This window comes from Cygnus atratus, chromosome 1 (assembly GCF_013377495.2).
Source record: "Cygnus atratus isolate AKBS03 ecotype Queensland, Australia chromosome 1, CAtr_DNAZoo_HiC_assembly, whole genome shotgun sequence".
Lineage (NCBI taxonomy): Eukaryota > Metazoa > Chordata > Aves > Anseriformes > Anatidae > Cygnus > Cygnus atratus.
The window spans coordinates 59,659,413-59,682,811 of record NC_066362.1 but is presented as its reverse complement, the minus strand read 5'-3'; the positions used below and the strand labels follow the sequence as shown (position 1 = coordinate 59,682,811).

At 36.5% G+C, this 23,399-nt stretch overlaps 1 protein-coding gene across 2 annotated transcripts in view; it reads right to left on the bottom strand.

Annotated features, from left to right (window-relative positions):
* Window positions 1-3,922: 3,922 nt before the first annotated feature.
* The window catches only part of GNPTAB (N-acetylglucosamine-1-phosphate transferase subunits alpha and beta), a 51,861-nt gene continuing 32,384 nt past the window's right edge, over window positions 3,923-23,399 (bottom strand). The window contains exons 10-22 of one of the 2 annotated variants that reach the window (XM_035561403.2): window positions 23,081-23,251; window positions 21,312-21,435; window positions 18,816-19,019; window positions 16,267-17,393; window positions 15,087-15,286; window positions 14,607-14,826; window positions 13,502-13,615; window positions 11,672-11,757; window positions 9,791-9,889; window positions 7,640-7,807; window positions 6,317-6,407; window positions 5,684-5,741; window positions 5,036-5,185 (exon numbers count right to left, since the gene is read on the bottom strand). In XM_035561403.2, the coding sequence (XP_035417296.1) occupies window positions 5,694-5,741; window positions 6,317-6,407; window positions 7,640-7,807; window positions 9,791-9,889; window positions 11,672-11,757; window positions 13,502-13,615; window positions 14,607-14,826; window positions 15,087-15,286; window positions 16,267-17,393; window positions 18,816-19,019; window positions 21,312-21,435; window positions 23,081-23,251 (2,652 nt within the window). In that variant the 3' untranslated portion in view covers window positions 5,036-5,185; window positions 5,684-5,693. Of the gene's footprint in view, window positions 5,186-5,683; window positions 5,742-6,316; window positions 6,408-7,639; window positions 7,808-9,790; window positions 9,890-11,671; window positions 11,758-13,501; window positions 13,616-14,606; window positions 14,827-15,086; window positions 15,287-16,266; window positions 17,394-18,815; window positions 19,020-21,311; window positions 21,436-23,080; window positions 23,252-23,399 lie in introns of both variants that reach the window. The other variant, XM_035561393.2, reaches the window with a different exon arrangement.

Genomic DNA, 23,399 nt, shown 5'->3' with positions numbered 1-23,399 from the left:
TTTGATACCAGATTCCCAAAGAGCTACACTAATGTTTTGTCCTACAAAATACATAAATGATAAATGATGAAAAACAATCTGGTTCTATAACCCATGCTACGCTAGACAGACAAATAAACACACATGTAATTTTTAAAAATCCTGGTCAATTTTCACTTTCTGAATTAGCTTTATTATTAGCCATTACACCTCTTTATGTGTTTCTGATGTAGCTTGCATATTTGTGTTTCTACAAATGCACTTAAAAAAAAACCACTTTAATATCACTTATTTTTATATAGTATGTGTACTATTTTACAAGTATTTATGGAGTAGATATTTATTTAGAAGGAAAAGAGAATAATTGTAGCTATTAAATGCGAGAATGACAAAAGCGAACCTTTTCCTTAGCACTTCATCAACAAGAGAAGTAATATACCAAGGTAACAGAAAATAGCAGGATACAGTATCCTTACTGCAATATTTCTTCTCTTATCTTCCCCTGATAGAAGGAGGTATGAAGCATTTCAATATAAATTTAAAATGACATACAGTTTTAAAAATCCTGCCAAAAATAACATAGGATTATCTGGAAGATGGAAAGAATAAAGGAAAACAAACAAACAGCAATAAGTACCCTGTCTTCCAAACCAAGCAAGACGTAATTTACCAGTGGATAAACTTCTCATTCTAGATGCAATTCAACACTAGAAATACCACCGTTTTCCAAAAGTAGTTCTGAACATTAAGTTCACACAATGAAATTGAGAACTCCAGTAAAGATCTTTTGACTTTCCATGACAGTGAGGTCCCCCTAGCATTAATAGCTGTCTCAAACAACTGAATTTCCTATTCCCTTTTTTTTTTTTTTTTGAGTTAGCTGCTCATAGCTATAAACGTATCAGTTTTTTTAACCACATTACATGCGATATATACAGCATGATCACACTAAGCTGCAAAGTGAGAAACACTGCTTTCTAATATCTAACTTCTGTGATTGATGCTTCTCTACTTAGTGTGAAGCAAAATTTTTTTTTTACAACTTAAATTTCTTTAAAGAAAATTAAAACTTCCATTTTAATTATTTCTTGGAAGATCAAAACTTGTCCCATTACAATTATCCTCAAATGAGAGAAAAATCTAAGGCAGCTCCAGCACTCCTCAAGACTCATTCTGATTTTCAATGAGTGCAGCTTTGAAAATATGATTTAAGCAGGAAAGCACTGGTATGGTATCTGGCAGCGCATGTCTGATTGTGCTACCAAAAAAAAAATCCCTCTTCAACTTTAAACTGCAAGCATGAAAAGACATTTACTTATATATATTTCATCTTGCATACAGACGTGTTTCTTTGTACTGAAAAATCTGTGTGCAAAGCACAAATACACCAATTCCTACAGACACCGTAAAACAGCCTTACAACCCCACACAGCCTTCACCTATCCTGTGTAGCTCCTTGCTTTAGCTGATGCAAACGTTAACATTTTTTTTCAGAGGAACTCACCTCCTTATTTCTCCCTGCACAAAAAGACCTGAAAAAAGTATTAGTTGAGTGAGTCTCACGCGTGGGGTGTTTTACCAGGACGACCCACCTGCTTCCACCACAGCCTTGGTGCCCTGGGAGGAAACCACAGTGGCCTCAAAGGCTGAGGGGCACGGCGGCGTCTCAGCCCCGGCCGTTACTTCCCGCCCTGCCACCTTTCCCCATCGCCATCCCCATGCCACTGACGGGTCCCTTTCCGACTCCCTCTGCCTCACAAGGTGGGGACGCCCCGGCGGCAGGGATCACCTCACGCCCTCGCTCCCTCAGGCAAGGAGACAGCCTGCTGAGCCTCGACCCCTCATCCCCGGGGCCGCAGACCCCCCGGCAACCGCCTTGCAGCCCCTCACGCTCCCTCCCCAGGCCGATGGCGGCTGCTGCTGAGGCGCTGTCCCACCTCAGCGCCCCCTCCCCCACCCCACTCACCAGAAAAGGGCGGGAAAAATGGGCGGGAAGGGGCAGGCGGCCGGGGCGGCTGCCATGGCTGCTGAGGCGGCGCTGAAGGTGGTGGGAGGTCGCCCACCTCCGGCCACCTTTCCTTTGGTTAGAAACGGCTTCCAGCTCCCCCTCAGGCAACAAAATGCCTGCTAAACAGTTTGTTGTGGTGTATGTAGGCCAGGGTTTGACGGCTTGCGAAGATTTTTCAGTAAGTGAATGCAAACAGGCAGTAGTTCTCTAGCCAACTTAATTCAATGAATTACATGCTTTCAGATTTTTCTACTGTTCTCACATGATTTTCTGTCCTCCTAAATGATTTATTTTGCTCTTCACTTATGCATACTAAATACAAAATAAAAATAAAGAAAATCCTAGAAATATTTTGTCTCGTCCTTACCCCCAACAACTTAAGAAATCTTACCTGTTGTCATTTCCATAACTGAGTTTAAACTTTTTCCAAGCTTGTACTTACACTGGGCCTGGCTGGAGTAGAGTTAACTTCTTCACAGCAGCCTGGATGGTGCTGTGTCAGGGCTTGGTGACCAAAGCAGCGCTGGTAACACAGGGATGCTTCAGCTGAGCAGTGCTTGCAGAGTACGCAGGCCTGTTTCCCACTGTGCCCCCACAGCAAGGAGACACAGCTGACTCGAAGAGTTATCCCATGCCCAGTAACATCGTGCTCTGCAATAACAGCTTAGGGTTTAGTCTTTTCAAGGCAGCTGATCCTCAGTGGCTGGGGCTGCCTGTTGGAGTTGATGAGCAAACCCCTTCAGCTGCAGTTTGTGTTTTTATCCCCACAAACCCTTCACATATTCATGTCTTTCTCTTGACCCACAGGTTTTTCTTCCTTTTACTCTTCTAGTTCTCTCCTGCATTCCTGCTGGAGGCAGAGCAAGAATCTGGGGGTGTGATTTGTTGCTAGCTGGGGTTAACCCACTGCAACCCTCTTCACCTATTATCTTGCTTTGCTTGCTTGTTTTCTTTTTCCATCTAATATGCTCACAAATTTTAGCTGTGATTTTCAGTGGATACCTGTCAGAAGGTTTATCCAACATCTTTTAGCCATTTTTGCTTTAGTTAAATGAAATGCTATATCTCTACTTTCAAATTTTGCTTAAACGAAAAGGTCTTGCCTGACCTACGTATGCAAACTATTTTATTTGTACACCACTTCATCAAGAAGACTGCCTTAAAATTTCAACTCTTTTTTCCCCCAATTATTTTGATTAGAATGGCAAATATATTTTTTTAAAAATCCTAATAAAATTTGAATATCACTAATAATATTTTAAAGTGAAAGTATCAAAGCTTTCTTGTATTTCTTGAAAGGTCTCATTTTTTGCTAGTCTGAAGTAGAATCACAGAATCATCTGGATTAGAAAAGACCTTCAAAATCACAAAGTCCAACCATCAACCTGACCTACTGAGTCCCATCACTAAACCATGTCCCTTAGTGCCGTGCCCACATTTCTTAAGTGCCTCCAGGGATGGGGACTCCACCACTTCCCTGGGCAGTCCATTTCAATGCTTAAACACCCTCTAAATAAAGAGATTCTTCCTAAAGTGCAGTCTAAACCTCCCCTGACACAACTTGAGGCCATTTTTCCTCTCATCCTATCACTTGTTACCTGAGAAAATAGACTGACACCCACCTTGCTGCAGCCTCCTTTCAGGTAATTGTAGAGTGATGAGGTCTCCCCTCTGCCTCCTCTTCCTCCAGACTAAATAACCCCCTCATAACGTCTGTTTTCCAGTCCCTTGGCCAGCTGTGAATTAAACTATGTATTTACATTCTATGTTCCAGCATTATATATAAGGTTATATTTCATGCTAGCAATGTACAAGTGTGCTTATATCTTTACAATGCTCAAAAAATTGATTCTACTTTGAGAATCCATTCATGCATCAAATATTAAAATTATTACTGATGGACATTTAAGAAAATAAGAACTTGTAACACAAGGCTTTATAAGCATTAATGGCTAATTTATCAAAATGAGTGAATTTGTCTACTTTAAAACAGAAACAGACAAACCTTTTACCATATTTTAGTTGATTTCAAAGCAAACCGAGTATTTTACAATACATGTGCACATACATTTTGTACATCTGATTACAAAAAAACCACTAATGCATTCTTTGAATACTGCTAGTACAATGAAGATACGCCACTGAAAATTTGTGCTTGAATACATACGGTATCTTTTCCCACATAAAATCATACTAGTCTGATGTCTCAAGACAAATACAGGGCCAAATCCCATGAAATTTAAAAACACAAAAGCTTCATTTGTCAGTATAAATTTTGTTTTCTGAAGTGAAACATTGCTCCCATTCATTGCTACATTAAAACAGTTTGTTAACCATTCATATAGAGAGGCACTTTTGCTTTTATATTTACAATGCTTGTAAAATGTTATACCTTAATCATTTTCATTTGATTAGAACCCTCTCTTTGTAATCAAGAAACAACAACATTGTATTCTTTGGAATATAATACATCAGATAAGATATAAAGTAACTTCAAAATAATAATTAATTGTTCTGTTATTGTATATTTTAATTAGATTGCATTTATTCCAAATCCCAATTAAATACTACAAATAATGTTGTGAATTGTCACTGTGCTTTAAAGAATGCCAACATCATTAAGGGTAGACTAAAGGTAAATGACAAGTTACATAATTCCCTTCGTTTTCCCATAGGGCTGAAAAAAAAAAAGCAGCAATGACAGAAATTTGCAAAATGTTTTGGAATGCAAGATCAAGGACCTGTTGAGCTCATCCCAAACAACTTTGCCTTCTAACATTATATCTAGTTGGCAACATACACTGCAATAAATGCAGCTACATTTCTTTAGGTAACCCTTTTTATAAAAAAGGATAACATGGCCATGAACTAACATTTGTAAAGTAAGATCAGTTGAAATCTGCCTATGTACAGGTTTCCTGCAATGTTTGTTTTGCTTCCTGTCACAGCTCCAGCAGCTTGTATATCATAGAGTACTGCAGAGATCGTAACTGTAGATGCATGATTTTTTTTCTTCATATCACCTTAGTTAAATATCAAACCATAAAAGACACTTATGAAAGAGAGATTTTGAATGCTTATCACATCTTGAGGTAGACTGATCTCCAAAATAAAGCTCTTCTACACTTTTATTCGTTCATGACCATCTTCCTTTTGGATCCTTCTCCTTGGAAAAATCTTTCGTTTAAGTGCAATTAGCTGAGAAGAGGAAAGAAAATACAATATTTAGTTCTCTGCTGGGCTAGACATGTGCAGCTGGTCAGCCTTTCATCCTAGAAAACACAGAAACTGTACCGTCCATGGTAATTCAGTCAGTACTGTCCATTCTTTTTTTTTCCCCCACTGCACAGGAAGAAAGTTATTCAAATGCATCTATTAGGCATAGGCACGCTTGCACTGTACTTCTCAATAACCAGAATACAAGCAGAAAGTGAAAGATACGGTATACCTATATTCTGATTATTTTAAAGTTAATTTGTGTGTGTAATATAAAACCAGACTACATTATGTTTCTGAAAGGTCAATGCAAAGCTGGCAGTATTTACATACCTAGCTGTCCTACTGAGCTGAATACCCCCTTCCAAAATAAAATTACTATGCAGGGGGAGTTTTTAATGTATGCAGAAGGCTGAAAATTAAGGGAAAGATTCATGCAAAAAGTTACAGGCGGAGGAAAAAAAAATTTCAAAAGCCAACCTTTTAAGAATTACACCCTCTTCATCAGACCACGGAAAGGGTTACTTAAGGCCCCAACCTGCAAAGAATTACCCATATGATTTGTTCCATTGGCTCCCTCCATGTTTAGCAGGATTAATCATGTTCAAGAAAACCATTTTATGCTTGCAGAATGAAAGTTTTTTCTTTGTGTCTGATTCAAAGCATTTTGAATTCAATAGGAGTCCTTGCTGTTACTTAGGAATTAGATTTGTATTAGGCACCTACAATACCTTACTCAGGACTAAAGTGTTGATATTACTCAAGTTTTCTTCCTATTGGCTTACTTTGCGCTATCAACAACGCATGTTAATAGACCAAGACTTTCAGAAAAAATTACTGAATTTGAAGTTCTAAATTTAGCACATTTATGATGTTTTTGACCATCACAAAACAGCTGACAAGGGAACACAACTCTCCTCCCCACAGGTATGAATATTTTCCAGGAATTTCAACATGACAACTTAAAAATTGAAGCAACCTAACCAGTAGTCATGTATCATCCTTATTTCTTTTATGAAGGAAAAAGCCTAGCTATTCTATTAAAAATCTGTTTTATATTAACTTGAAGGTAAAACAGCGTATTAAATGTTATAGATTTGATAATATTTTTACCTGTTCAGCAAAAAATGAGATGACTGTAAATACAATAAGTGTTACTAGAACGCAGTGGGTCCAGAATTTGAGCTTGTCTCTGTATGCCCTCCTGCAGAAAGATGGAAACAAAAAGACAATTGCATATATTATAAATCAGATATAAATTTTAAAGATTTTCCATGAAATAGACAAAGAAAATAAATATGGGTAATTTCTCTCGTGTTATAAAAAGCAAAACACTTATTTATTGTATATAGCTCAAGCTCTGCGTATTTCATGACTCCCTTTGCTTTCAGTGTAATCTTGAACCTACTGTTAGCCTTGAGCTATTACGGGTGTTGGTTACGTTGGAACCAATGCAAAAACCGAAATTGAATACCATACAAGATAAAGGTGGAAAACTCATCTGAAGCTAAAAATGGATTTCCACCAGCATTTCAGCATGCTTTAAACCAATCCGGTAGAAATCTGCTTTGACCACAAACAAGTCAAAATACAGTGTTCTTGTGAAGCTAACAACATCCCAGTGGTTGTCCTCAAAAACAGAGCCAACGATATGTCTACAGCACCAGCCCAAGTTTCTACAGCTAACTGCTGAAGTCAGTTTGCCCCCACTCCCCGTGCCACTGCTACTGTAGGGCTTGTAGCACTACAATCTGCACCCACTCTCGTCACCTACAATCCTTCTGATTCCTTCTACAGTTCCTCTAATATTTTCTCTTCTGTCATGAACAGTTATTTCCCATAATTTGCTGATCAGGAACAAAATTACTGTCTTGTCTCATTTTTATCACTACACCTGCCAACCTTTTGCTTGTATTCTATAATCAACTTTCCCAATTTCTAAGTTAAAATATTATTTATGAAATGGCAAGAGAAAAACCCACATTATGTAAAAATGTGAAAGAGGCAAATGTATCTTCTGTGATAATTATCCAGCTGATTATTTCTGCCAACATTTCTCACTAAAGTCACTTAGTGAGAAGTGGTACCACCAGAATTTATGTTGCCTCTTTGCAATACACATTTCAATTATTATTTAAAAAATTAAAAAAAGCCCAAAGTCCTGATTGTTCTTATTAAAAAAATAATAAAAATAAAAAACCCACACCTTTTTATTTGAAATAAGTTAGGGATAATCGAAGAAATGTTAAAGACTCGGAAAAACATGAAAACACCAATCCTGCAAAAATTAAATTTTAGTCCATTTAAATCTTTTCACATCATCTTCATCTGTAACTCCTTCATGACAATACTGGGAAAAAAAGGGCTTGTACCACTATGTTCCATAATAATATGCCAGTACAATAGAATAACTTGAAGAGAACCTATGTAGCATACCATTCTTGGAGCTCATGCATGTGAAGGAAACGATTCCGATATTCTCTTGGCAGTTCAAATTGGGAAGGTATAGGAAACATTGATTCATAAAAATCCCTAAGCACTGCTTTCACCGTCTGTGCATCCTTATGATTGTGATCAATATTGTCATTTAGGCAAACAAACTTTCTAGAAAAGAAAAATGCTTTGTTAGCATATTTCCTTTAATAATATGCCAAAGGTGTTAGCAAACCAAGAACACAAACAGAAAACTTTTAAACAAAATTGATGAGTATCCTTTTAAAACCAAATTGATACATTTGATACTGTTAACTACATTCTTTATTACTGCATTATTTTAAGTTAATTTGGTTTCAATTCAGAGGGCACCAAGGCTGATAGTGAATCAAAACCTCTGAGGAATGAAGTAACAAGCTATGGGTCTCTCTCTTCTATTTATATTTAATGCTGCCATCTAATGGGCACTAATACGCATCATCCCAAAACCTACCACTAGATACTGACAGAAAATTAGAAGGCCGGGATTATGATTTCAGTAAGGGCTTTGTAGTTTTAAATAAGTTATCATGAGTAAAGTACCTTAAATAACAAGATGAGTTTCACTGTAGAAGGTAAACATAGTAAAATATTAACGATTTAGTATATATTCTATATTCTTAAGAGAAATGTATCATAAAAATTATTAGAAGACTTTACAGAAGACAAAAGTTTTGTCCCTAGGTTTTAAGTTACTGAGAACACAATATAAATGGGTATATCACAGACCCAAAACTGACCTCATGTAATAAACCAAAACACAGACAACAAGAACCTGGATAGTATTGATATGGAAATCACTGTGACCAAATAAACATGCTCCAAATAATGCCTCCTGGAGAGTAATTTCTCACAAAATAAACTCACAAGTATTTAAGTTACTGAAAATTACTGAAACTAAAGCAGCAGCTAGTATGCTAGACTGCTATGTCCCCTTGGCTGCTCTGACCAAGTGCTTGCTGACAAAAATTCCCTTTCCCACATATGGACAAGGTTATGTGCTTTATTTATATTGTGAGATACAAGACCTTTACATTTTCCCTAGAGGGTGAAATAATATCTGATGACATATGCCTTGTAATTGCTAACCTTTGTAAAGAAGTGGTTCTGGTCAGCTGCATTCTCTATAGCATGGTGTGCCCTTTCAAAGGGCAGAGCAAAGTTCAGACTTCCTCCATGAAGCTGGAAATAAGTAGAACTCTGCAACATTAGAATTTGCCTACAGAGGGCATTACCGTTTTTCCTCAGACTGTAATGAATCTGGCACAATTGGTAACCCTGCTTTAGACAATTACACGCAGGGAACAGTCATGCATTCAAATTGCCACATATGAGAAAAACAAAATATGCCTCCCCTCTTCAAAGAATAGCCAGCTATATCTATGCTATCAAGTAGCTATGCTATGCAGAGCATCTGGTTATGGCAACCAGATGTCTACGCTATACGTGTTTTGAGAGTTTACTCTGGACTATCCCTGCCTGGTTCCTGTGGACTGGCAGCTCATTAGCCCCAGGAATGCAGTAGCTGCACTTCTGAGTCTGCTCTCAGAATCGGGTATCAGCTTCTCCACTACGATGTAAAGAAACGAGAGGACTAACCTCCAGCTTTGGATCATTTCTCATCAAATATAAAAAAAAAAAATTAATACCTCTTGTGACATTGTAACAGAGCACAAAAGCAGGGTGGATATGCAAAACAGATTTTGCGATAAAAAAGTCCATGCTTAAGTTTTATTTTTAAATTGCTGCATAAAGCAGATCAAAATTTTCTCTCCTTTAAAATAAAATTGCCTGCGATATAAACTATATAAACTCTAGAACGACAAAATGAAATCCTCAGAAATAGTTGAAGTTTTTCAATACAACTTCAAAGGTTTTAGACATATAAAAATATAATAGAAATCAATTAAATAACCCCCAGCATAAAAGAGAAAACAGTCACTTCTGTTAAATAGAAAACAATGAGAAGTATTTTGATTAGAATTGATCTTGCTCTGTAACACAGTATAGAAATACACTGCAATAAATGACTTACAATACACAAACATATTAAACAGTTGAAGCAGAAAATGAAAACAAATCTCAAAACGTTATACAAATCCAGAAATAGGATACCTGGGATTTTTTCGTATGTCATCCAGCTGACCAACTACATGAGACACATTTGTGCGAATCATTTTGAAGGCAATTTCCTCTTCTCCCATGATTTCAAACCTTATTATAAAAAAATAGTATTTATACATTAGTAAAACAGCCTATAGTCAGGTTCAATAAGTATTAATATTTTAAGAACTTATTTCTAATCTGACTGTCCAAACCATTAGAATTTGACATTTGATTTGTGTTTACATTTTTCAGCTAATGCTCTTGCACAGAGCCACTGTCCAATAGATTTGTTAGTAGCCTATTCTAGGCTGAACAATTTTAATGCACACTTAATAAATGAATACTTTTGTCATAGGAATAATAATGAATCTGAAGGTAGACATTACACTGATTTCCTTATTTAAAAAAAAATTTACAACTGCAATTTAAAATTACACTACAGACATGAGAAAATACATTATTTTCCAATCACTGGCCCCAGAAAAACCTTAAAGTTACAAAAGCATATATAAAACTACAATCTTAAATACAAATGCAAGCCTTCCTCACCCACCTACCTACTCACTGACCAACTTACAGACAAAACAATGAGCTGTATATGAAATGCAGAAATATCGCATCTCTGAAGGATGTCCCCAGTGCATTTGCCCCCTATTTAGGGGTCTTACTAGAGGTACCATACTTATTTTTCATGTGGAGGTGTACATGCACCTGTCACATCTTTATGTTCATACAAGAAAATATATTGCCTGTTTGTGAAGTCTCATGTGAGAAAGAATTCTAGTTATAAAGCTCACCAAGTTAATAATGCAATTATTTAATATTAAAGCTTAAGAACCACATGTACCTTAAGCTGATTTATATCATTAAGCACAGCAAATCCTTACACCCACCTCAACATTTTTCAATCTCATTTGTTGTATCAGCTTTTCAGTTTCATTGTAAACTCTCCTGGGAAGGGAATTATTTAGAAAGCATACAGCACAGCTTGAGGTACTGTGAATGAGTGTGTAACAGTGCCCCAAAGCTGCCCTAAGCAGCACCTGTAGCCTTCCTTCACCCTACAGAACTACTTGACTTTGTAATTACTCCTGGGGCAAAACCACATGCTTCAGAGGAGCCCTACCACTCTGCCCATCCAACACTGCTGGTAAGGCAATGGACAGGAGACAGCTATCAGCTCCATGCCAGCAAACAGCCTCAACATCATGTCATCGGTTTGCAGTTTTCAGAGAGCACAGATCTGCCTGAACCTACATCTCAGGAAGATCTGCTCAAATACAATTATTCAAACAAACCTAAGTCAAGTCATGGTTTGTCCTGCTCTTTCCAAAAGGGGATGGGAATCATTTTGTTTTGCCCCTGTCCCAACCTGTCACTTCTCTACCTTGCAAGAGAAGTACAAGGCAGTTAGAGAGAAAAGGCTTTCTTTTTTAAAAAAAAACAACAAAAAAAAATCTAAACCACTTCTGTAGAGGAAAGGAGGACGAAGCAGATTTACAACTTACAATTTCTAAGTATGGGAAACTTTTTCACTCTTCTATGCTGCTCTAACTGCCCTCACTAAATGTATATAGTTGATTAATATAGTTATTATTATAGTTTGTTATAGCTGTCTAAAGATAGTCCAGCTTCTTACTGTTGTACTACAGAGTTGGGATCTGGCCCAAGGTTTAGCATGGAAATCTTTAGTCTACTAAAGCTACGGAAAAAAAAAAAAACCACAATCTTACACAATGAAAGAGACACGAATAGTTAACAGTATGCTTCTCCAGTTCCACTGTTAAACCTTAGCCCACTTTATTTTAACGTACCATCTTTGGTCATCTATGTATTCACACCTTTTCCTATTGCTCTATGAAAGTTGCTTTTCACAGGACTGTAACATACCTATATTTGTTTTTGTCCTTGTATGCCTTACGAATTCTGTCAGTCACAGGTTTGCAATTAGTTACTAGGTTTTTAGTTACTGGAGGCTGGAAAAAAAACATTGTTTAGATTATAATTTAATGAAGAATAGAATCTGTTATAAAGGAATACACTGTAGAAAATTTATACCACAGCTATGAAGACCTGCATATTGCTTTTCATTCCAGGAGAATAAAGCATATTGTTTCTTCATTATCTTTTGGAGTAAACAATACTTATATATACCAATATTGAAAAATATATGAAAAACACACTTTTTTTTGCAAAAGTATTGCAACTTCTAGATTTCATCCTCAGTACAATATTCATAAATTGTAGCTCATTTGACAGCTGTTTTAACATTCTTCTGGTGGAAATCACCACTAACACTGGCCAGGCATACTCCACAGAACAGATGATACACATTAGCCTTCTTTATATCATTACCTATGTTGAAACAATTCTGGGAAATAAAAATCCATGTTCTCAAGGGATATTTCTATGGTACTAGATTCAGTCCTATAAATTTATCTGTTGCAGACAACAGGAAGAAAAAATTGTGCTTGTGTTTAGCACAGGGGTCTAATTTTGTGACTGTTTGAACTGATAAAATTAGTATATTAGACATTAGCGCTTAAATGAGTAATATTTTATTAACTCAACAAGAAGATTTAATCTGACATTGTTCCCAGAGACTTATTTTTAACCCTGTCCTAAAACAAATTCACGGCAACCATCCTTTATTAATACTCTTTAAAGTTTTCACTTCAGAGAATTTTGCAAACTGAATTGAGAGTCATAAAGAGGTAAAATGAAGTACGGTTGTACTGGATGTAATGTCCTCAGATTATACAAAATTTCAAAATCCACACTTCAATTTTTTCAAATCAGACTGTCAGAATGGTTTTACATAGAGTTTTGCTGAAATGTAGACTTAGGGGCAGGATAGGTGTCCAGTGTAATAAAAAACAATAAGCGTAGCATATATCAATAGTCAACAATCCATATACATTTAACTACACTAACACTGTAAATCTCTGCACTCTGGTTTGCACGATGGGGATTGACAATGCTCTTTTACTACCCAACAGCTCATGACCTGTACTGACCAATTTTTTTATTTTTTTCCCCCCTTTGGTACAGTATTGGTTTTAACCAATAAAACATCAGGTCATCAATTTAGCAAAGTTCATACACAAATCTTTTCAAAAGCATGGACTGATGCAGGAATTCAATTTTATTTGCGAAAGAAATTTAGGAATCTAGAATATTTAGATCTGACATTAATACCTAAATTCCCACAGATTTCAGTGAGAATTTAACAAGCAAAATAGGAATTAAGGACATAAATTCTTAATGAACATCTAGTCCTAAGCCTTCCATTTTTGAAAGTTAAAAGGAATTACTCAGAAGCCTTTGAATTAAGACGACTGACTTTGAAGATATTGATGATATTTATTTTAATGCATAGAATATCATTCAAGCAGATTTATCAGGAAGTTCTAGTTAGAGACGTATTGGGCATAGTATCTTTTGGGTTCACACTAGTGCATTTTCTTAACAAGGATGACTTTTTATATCCCATATATAATAAAATTCTAAAGCTCAGCTTTTCCCTGTGGTAAATTTTAATAGCTTTAAAAGTTAGCAAGTAGCTTGTAGAATTTTCGTATTTAATACACTTATTTCATGTACACACAAGTAGAAATTTTTGTGAATACTTTCCTTCTAGAAATCAAACCAACATTTCAATCATAGTAAATACATGTTCAGGAAAGAAATCATCCACCTTTTAGGACCAATGTTCCTTACCAGATTGGGATCATAATATGCTTCCTGAGTTGGTGGAATAACATGGATCCGAGTGATGTTGGCAGGAAGAGATTTTGAGCAATTTATTAGCATTTGTTCTAGACCTGTCAAATCCTATCAGGAAGGAAAGAAAAAAAAAAGATTGTTTTCTCATTAACATAGTTCTAAAAATCCAGGGTTCACATATTTAATGTTATATGCATAAGAAGTTTCTATATTACTGTAAAAAAAAGAAGACATTCATGTAGCAGACCTCAGTTCAGTAACTTAAAGTCAGTGGGAATCTCCATATGCTTAAAGTGAAGCAAATGCTTGGCTGAAGTGAGACCACATAAAGCGTGACTTGTCATTTTCATTTGAAAATTGAAAACACATCTTTACTGATGATGTAAGTAGAGTACAGAATTCCCGGACCAGAAGTGACGTTTTAAATCCCAGATCAAACAAAAACAAAAAAACGAACTGAAAGGACAGGAAGATTTTCTGATTAAGGTACAGGCCAGGAACACCTGAAAGCAAAGCTGTGTTCCAGCTATGCCAGTGATTTTGTGTGTCATTTCAAGAATATTATTTTATTGGTTTGAGCCCTGAGGTACAATTCCCTCTCTACTAACTGTTTATAAGAGCACGAGTCCTACCAAAACCATGTCCTCTGCTTATCAGGTTCCTAGAAAACCAGGAACGTGAATCTTTGTGTATGGTCATAGTATTTATGGGTATCACTTCTTTGCTGACCTTTTTCTTATTACTTTCTTTAGGGTACAAGTTCTTCAGTCAACAACAGTCTTTTACGATGTGCAAGAACAAGAGTAAGCACAACAGTGTCTTTTACCAGTGAATATCATTTCTAACAAATTCACACCAAGTACTTTCTTGAGATCAGATACCAGTGATACATTTTTCTGATGCTGTTAGAACTCAGCGTAATTGTTGAGTCCATATAAGAACAATAAAGAAGTAGAACACAATGTTAAATTCTCCAGCTAGAATTGACAAGTGTTATAGATGTTGAAGCAAAGATAAATAAAGATTTGATTCATTTTAATGTAACAGATGTGGACTTTAGGACCAAAGTTACTCTAGAAGTTATTGCTGAGGAAAGTACCTGCAAACTTAATGGCAGGTCGTGGATTCTTGTGGCCAACGTTCGAATCTCTCGGTCAGACAAAATGCCTGACTGGTCTGTATCAACCTCATCGAAGATCTGAGAGATGTTCAGTGGCTGGACTGCACTCATAAGATAGTAGAAATATGAAAAAGCAAACTGCATATCTTCTGAGTGCCGCACTTTGTGAAATGACGTCTTGTCAAACTCCTCAGGAAACCTACATAAAAGCATACGTTAATTTAGTACTCCAGCTTCTAGTAAAACATTGCTTACTTGAAAACAAACTCTCACCTGAATTTTTAAAGGTCCTCCTTACTTTAGCAGAACTATCATGTTGTAATAAATTCCCCATTTTCCTTTTCAAAATATAATTTCAATGAGTAGCCATCAACGCATTGGAAATAGCTATAACAAAGCTTTACCAGAAAGATAGAATTACCTACAGTTTTACATTATTTCAAAGACAGACATACTCACATATCCTGTAGCTCTTGCATAACAGTGCGGTCAATCATGTGAGGCATATGAGCAGGGACTTTCCGAGATGTAAATCCAAATTTACTGTTTAAAAGCTTATTTACATATCGAAGGGAATCAGCAAATGTATCTTTCAGCTGCCTTCCAAGATGTTTACCATCAGTAAAGTATGACATTTCTTTGAGTAATGACTCTTCTTCCTAAATAGCAAGACAAGCATACATTAAGGTTACATTATCAAAAAATATTAAATAAATAGGAAAACTGACATTTCAGGCAGGTAGCAGCTCTTTTTTTAAATAGGTAAAAATGTAAAGAGAAGTTTTGAATACTGTTCTTGATGTTCGTTTGATGCGTCTTTAAAAATAAGAGGAGAGAAAAGGAAGGTAACTTCATCCTTAAAAATTATATGCTCTGAAGAATAGTGGTCTACAAAAAAAACTTCCTTAATATTTTTCTTGTGACACCTCACGCACTCAACATTAACTGTTTGCTATCAGATATTCGTAATATTGCTTGTTTTTATTTATTTTTTCCTGATTACTCATCCACATTTGATAACTGAAATCTTAGATAAACAGAAAGAGGTAATAGCACCTTTGCTATTAGGAGTAGTGCAAAACAGTTGTACCAACTGAAGCATAGTCTTTATCTTCTTTTATAGAAGTTTTCAAAAAATCCTCCAAAATGCTTTGGCTAGAAGCTTCCTACATGTTTTCTTGACATGGTCTGGATATTCAGTGTTGTTGGCAGCCTTTCAATTTAACTTTTAGAGCTTGAATACTTACCACTATACATATGAATATTTTTACAATTTATATATAGTGTATCCACATTTGTATAAATGCATCCAAAACAAAATCTAATCTCTTTTGCAATACTGTATATGTGAATATCATCACTGCATCAACATACACTGAATAAGAAGCGAATCTGACTTAAAAAAAACACTCTGCAGAACAGGAATAGAAATGTCTATTCAGCTTTCATCACCTAGCTAAGAGAGGCCCAAATCAAACAGATTAGATTTTATGTAAAAACTCAGAAAGAGCTTTCAAAAAATCTCAGCATTTACATCAAAGGCAAGACACATTCTAAATTTACAAATAATATTAAGAGTATTCCACAATATGCAGAAAGATGCAATTATTCCACTAAGCAGTGACGTTAAGATACTCACATCAAGAAGGTCCTGGAAATACTTCTTTTTCTCCCATGGCAAAAAGCCTTGGTAACTTCCAGCATAAGACTGTAATTTTCTTCCCACTAACCCCTCCCTTCCATTTGTATCCAACTGTACATGCCCTTTTCTGCCCTCCATTCCCTCTGTATCTTCTCCAGCCTCAGAATTCCCAATATTTTTTGACTGATGTGTTTCCCTTAACATGATGGAATTCAATATTTTTTCTTGAGATTCATTTTCATTTCCCATGGGCTGGATCCCATTTCTCTGGGCTGGATGCGTGGATTTAGGCTTCATTTTGGAAATAGGTTTATTTGTATTCATTGCCACATCAGTCCTTTTTGTTCCGGTAAGTCTTGAAGGAACTTCCCCATTTGCTTTTATTGCTGTTTCTGTTTTGCTATTGTTTACGTCTTCATGAGGCTTCTGCCAGCTGGTTTTATTTTTCTGATCTTGTGAATTATAATGCACACCATTCTTTTCCAGACCTACAATCTTCTTTACTGTAGTTAAGAACTGATAAGGTCTCAGGAGAGCAGCCTTGGATAGGTTAAATCCCTTCTGAGTGATATCACCATTTGCTAGTTTTAAATCCAGGTTCTGCAGTGCTATCTGAACGTTTTCAGGAAGGAGAGACATATTTACCGATGGTATTATGATCTCTTCATGGAAACTCCCTCCTGTTTCATTTCGACGTCTCCTGACTCTTGGAAAGCGTTTTTCTTCAGGAATATCTTCAAATATCATTTCAGCTTCTGGTATTGAAGTTGGAGTTTTAAAATCAGAGTTGGATTTTTGCGTAGAACTTGTGTTCAGTTTTGGCTCCTCTCTAGTATCGACTTCAATAGCCACCTGCATTTTAAACTCTTCATCATTTTTATTTAGAAATGTAAGATTAAAATAGATCACAGTTGTATTCATGCCACTGTGCATTATGAGGTGGATAGTCTTCCATTTGTTCGCAACTGAAGCATGCCGAATAATTGGATTATCGCTATATGAACCCTCAATTCCTTTCTTGGCTATTTCGCTGAAGCTGAAATAGGGCAGACATTCACCTTTTGGAATAACATAGTAGGTCTGATTAAGCTGAAGTGTCACCTTGTACATCTCTTCAAAGTGATCTGGGAAAAAAAAATGTGAATTTTCAGTGTGAGATTTTTTCTGTATTTTTAAATAGTAATATATCCAGCAAGATTCACAATTTTAGCAGTGAGACTACGTTGTGAAAGAACACTTACTGTAGCTTCCAATCTCTTACTCACCTATCTTAAATAACCCATTATTAGAATATACTCAGAATTATAAATCTGACGTACATTCCAATGGTAATTCTAAAAAAAAAAAAAAACACGCTGTAATTTATCACTCCTACCTACAGAGCTTAAGTTGCTTATTATCACACCTCACTTAAAATTATGTGTCGTAACTAACAAGCTCATACTACATTTTTGCCACATTTTAGTAGAATCACATTACAGGAGTTAGATTTCACTACTAGATTGAATCTTGATTTGGAATTTCTAAAACTTCTCGCTCCCACAGCAGAAGACAGATCTGTCAGCTCTTGTGAGAATGAAGCCTCACTGCCAGCAATGCATTTTTTTGACCCGAGAAGTAGGGAAGTCTCTACTTTTTCAAGCAGGCCAAATTATCCCATTTCTTTTCCTTTATCTATACCAAACAGAACTCTCAATCTTTCCATTCACTCCTGCTAGCCTTTCATATCAAAATAAAATTCTGACATCTCAACCTCCAATTTCTCCATGTTTTCCTCGTTCTACCTGCTCTGCCTCTATACCTCTTGCTCTACAGTTTCCATGCTTTCTTCACTACAATTCTTGCAATTCTGTATCTTCCCTTCTTCAGAAAAATAGGTATGTTAGACTGCGCTGGGAATCTTCTAATATTAGCACACAATAAAAGATGACTCTCCTTTTTAAATGCAGTGAGGTTCAAATGCCCATCTTCAACCCAGTTGCTCGCTCCACTGGGCTAGCACAATTAAAGGATGAAAGCCTCTGTAGCCAGCAGCACACAAGGAAAACACATTTAGGTAACTCACACTCCTCAGCAGAACCCACAGCTGACTACAAGTAGCCTTTGGCAAGAGTACAGAGCCAGACTTGAACTTACACCCTCAGCATCACAGAGGTCCTTTAATTTATTAACCACTACTAACATCATAAAATCAGCTGTTCTCCTTTGGAGAACATCTGTTTGCATAGCTGAAATGTAATTTCTGCATTTAAAGTGTAAGCCTCTTGGGTAACGAATTTGATGCTTGCTGCTCCATAAAACATCAAGCACTCCACCCGTGCTTGGCAAATACAGATTTTATTAACTAAAGCAGCACACAAAAAAATGACTTAGGTTTGGATCAGTGAATAAAGGAAGTGCCTGTCTTTTTCCTTCAGCTACTAGCAGCAATTTTTCATGACACTGCAGGGCTCTTAGAACTACTGGAGAATAATGATGAACCAAAAAAGGTATGACAATGCAAGAAAAATTCAACAGAACATTTATCAACCATGCATTTTACATACCTTGCCCACAGTCACCAGCATCAAATCCACAGGAGAGAACGTTGCAAGCCTGATCACAGAATTTGTCTGCTAGCCAGGAATTAGCACAACCTTGGTTACAATATGAAACACCACTTATTCCTGCACCAAATTGCCATGGTGGTCCATTCCCTATACCTCCAACTGCACCACCACCAGCAACATAGCGACTGCCCCCACTGTTACCTAAAGGGAGAGAAAAGAAAAACAAAAACGACCAGTCATTTGAAATTCACATTTCTGAGGAAAGGTACATTTTAAGCCACAGCCCTAAAGCTCAGCTGAGAAGAGTCAGCAGAATTTTATTTACCAACAGTAAAATTAAAACAAGGCAACTAACTAGCTCCCTGAGAGCTACTGTAAAATGTATAGCATACAAAATCTCACTGCAGAATATTGCAAACCAACTTAAAAATGCAACAAAAATTGCAACATATTTTATCTTAACTTCAACAACGTAGGCAGAAAACTGTTTTACCTCTCTTGCTTGCATTCTTGACTTTACAGTCCCCTAGAGCAGTATGTCACTTTCCCAATCCAGAAGCATCACTTCATTTTCCTAACCTACGGTTCTGAAAATTCAATTTAGGAACTAATGGTGCATCTTTGCTATGAGGTTAGACTGCTCTGTTCTTGCGCTGAAGTGTTCACTCACCTTCTCTGCATGCTGCAACCATTTGCTAATATTAGCATCCATACAGTGTACAGGAAGTCAAATCTAGCTTAAAAGTAACCCAAATTCTCTCCTCTGTCCACCCTGAAAGAATAACCATGCAATCAAGGTGATGGAAACATGCGATAGGATTGGTAGGGCTGCCCATTTTGCCACTAGTGTGGTCTTTGTTGCATTCATAAATTCAGTTTTGAATCTGACACTAAGACAACATGGTTGACTATTCCTATCTTGTTTGCCATCAATACTTGTTTCTACAGGTAAAAGAAAATTGTCTTGCTTATATCTATTTCCCTTGATTTTCATTGAAATCATAACATCAGTCCCTTCTCACCAGAAGGGGCATGCAAAGTTAGCACCAATAATAAGGCAACAATTGGGCAGAGTGACTGAAATCTCTGGAAGATGAGAAAACAATGCAAGTATTTTTCAGAAAAGTAATAGATCCTCAGTGAGCACAAGTCTTGACAGCAATAAAAATATTTTCATATCTTCATTGCTTTGAACGCACGTGGAAAATAGCCTTCTGTTAGAAGTGTTCCCCCCCACCCAACACACACACAGGTCGTTCTTAGACCAGAAATATGTGAAAAAAAATGACACTGAGATTTAAGAATCTTTACATAGCATACACTGTTTTAAGAATACAGTCCATCTTCTAATCCTCTTCATTCATTTCTGGATAAAAGCCTAAAAAAAACAGCCTTCTCAGGAAATGAAGTGTGCCCAAATGCAGGCCATTTCTGGTTTGCAGAAGCTTATTTGTTCCCACTTCACACTTCCTTTACAGGAACTATTGTTCAAGGATAAAAAACAAGGAAGGAGACAGCCCTGAACCTCGTAACAGCCACAGGTTTCCCTTCCATGGCAAGGTCTGGTGAACAGGCATTTCAACCACAGCTATATGTTCTCCTAAAACTAGTGCACCTACAAGGCAGACATTTGTCTGTGGCCAACTGAAGTTTAAAAAAGAGAGGTAGAAAGGAAACATGTAAGCAAAGTTACCCAGTGTTGGCATTAAGGAGATACAAGACATGAAAATAGATCAAAAGATGGAAAAGAAGTGGAACGCAGACTAGAGTTAGAGGGGACACAAAATCTACTTAGAGTATGTTTGAGCAAGTGAAATCTAGGAGCAGAGCATATACAGACAGCCTCCTCCACGAAGGGAAAGTGGGGCAGAACTTGGAAAATAAACCAGTATCATAAAGCCTTGCAAATAAACTTTCCAGCAAGTTCTCTGGTCAGACATTTAAATGCAAATTCAGCTTAAAATTTAACCTTAATATGAAGCAAGGAATACTTAAAAAGTGGCAAGTGAAAGGAGACATCAGACCTGTACCTCTGTACAAGACACTACCATCACATCCACAGAAATTTTTAACATGCAATACTAATTACCTCAGATACTGTTATTCCAGTAATATTTCTTAGTTGTTCTACCTATACCTCTTTACTTACTTGTTTTGTTATCTGAATGACAGATTTAGTTCAAGAATAAAAGAAGGACTGAAGTTCCCCTGAAAGTGCAATATTATTTGGACTTTGAGGTTCAAAAATTTTCCTGTCATGTAGTCAAATTTGGTACCCAAAGGAAGATTTTATTGTACCCTACTATTTGCCGTCATTTCCCATGGAAATTTACAGCTTGAAGGAAATAATTTTTTTAATATGTAAGATGAATCTTTTTCCCCCCCGCCATTGACGAAGGCAAATTTTGTAGTTACAGGAGAATTATAAATTACAGAATTATAACAAGAAACAAGTCAGTTCATTTTTGTCTAAATTTAACATCGTTGTCTTACCAATGCAATCACCTCCATCCCAATCACAAGCTGAGTTATTACAGGCTTTATCACAGTAACCATCTTTAATCCATGAACCAGGACATCCCTCAGCACAGTTTGGCACAGGCCAAGTCAAGTAAACCTGGAACAACATTACAGTCTGAGTCAAGGACTGGCAAATAAAAGTCAACTGAGCTTGTTTCTTGGAATACAGAGACTTAAAATAATGCCATCCTGTGCATAGTGCCTTCAGTGTTTTACAAACAGCATTTAAACCTTGTCACCTACTAGGTAAATGTTATCCCTTTCAAAGAGAAGGAAATTAAGTCTCAGAAGTTAAATGAATTCGCAAGGCTATACAGCAAGGCAGCAATAGAAAGCAGGACTTCCCAAATTCATTTCTGCAAACCCTATTCAAATGAAAATTGGTGTTATATTTTTTTGTTTAATCAGATAAGGAGGGGAAAACTTCAAATTTAAAATAGCTCTGCAGTTCACTTGTTCTCCTGACTCAAAATGTTTCTTCATCACTAACCAGTCATAAGATAAGTAGCACATGTTGAACATAATCCCTTAAGCATCTGATCCTCTATGACTTAAATAATACTAAGAATTGCCAAGATACAAAATGCATGTGAATGTATTTTTACCTGGGAAAGCATTAAAAAAAACACACATTTTCCTCTAGACATTTGAAAATTTTAGTAGTGCTTTTGCTACCGAAGCACTGATCAGGTTTATCACAAACATTTCATCTAAACTCGCTTCATTCTCACAACAGAGACAACTACTGAAGAACAATAAAAGTGCAATAACAACAGGATTCTGCAATTATGTGCCTACTTTCTCAAAGTCTCCTAATGTTCTCAAGTACTAAAAGTTAGTAATTTTACAGTAGCTTAAGCTTATTTTGTACAACTCTTTTGTGTGTGCGCGTAGGTGTGTACACATCTGCCTGCATGAAGCATTTAATTCAGTGGTCTCTAGCATCTGGTGTTCCTTTCTATTTATTATTTGTATTAAAGCAGTAAGAATTAAGTGTTTCCCTCCATGTTCCTCATGTAGATCAAGCTCATGGTTGAAAACTCTGCTGGCAGCCACATTCTTTATGCATGGCTATTGCTAACATTTCCTCAGCCTGCTTTCCTCATTTAACCCCAGTGATGATAATAGGTCAGTTGAAAGACTAAATCACTCCATGTTCATGAAAATCAGTATCTTTCAGTGAACAATTACATAAAGATTTGGCAAAGATATTGTGGGTGTCTGGAATAGAGATGGTTAGTAGTAAATTTTAATATTAAACCAGTTTGAGCATTATCAGATTTCAGCGTTCCCATGGAAGAATCGATTCTGTTTTGAACAAAACATGTCCCACAAAACAAAAAGAATTTACAAGGGAGGAAAGACTGACAGCTTCCAAACACCAAATCAGTCTTTCCAGTGCTCAAAGTGGGGGAATTAGGGAATGACATTGATAAAGTAAAGCATGAAGCCTGACAGAGGACCATTATACCCCCCAAAACCTGGGAGAGAACACTGAGAAGGGCAATTCCAAACATCCACACAGCACAAATACAAAAAAAAAAAAAAAAAAGTCCTCCCCACCCTGCATCTTTGCTAACAATTGCCTAGTTAAGAATAATGATCCTTTACAGGTTAAAAGGTGAGGGAAGGGAAAGTTTCTTTCACTTGTTCTCCCTTTCAAAGTAGCATTTCTTCAGTTTTCGTGTTATTAGCACAAAAAAGTTTTAAATCTACTTAAAAATCCTTTCCTGAGAGCTTACCTTCTGACCTTTAGAGTGACTGTAAAAATCATCAGGCCAAACATCTTTCCCGAACATAACATCATCATTGAGATAGATAAACTTCTGAGAGAGGCCACTGATACGGTGAATGTGGCTTTCAATAGCTGGTGAACTGAAGGTAGGTAAGTGACTCACATTCTGAAATATTTCCTAAAAAGTAAGAAGAGACAGTGAAGTTTTTCTTCTTTGCTAATGTATTTTCTTTTTTTTTTCCTTTCAAATATTTCCTTTTCCAACATAACACCATTTTCAGTTCTGCTGCTTAACTAAAAAACTGCACCTGGCTCAGTGCAAAGAC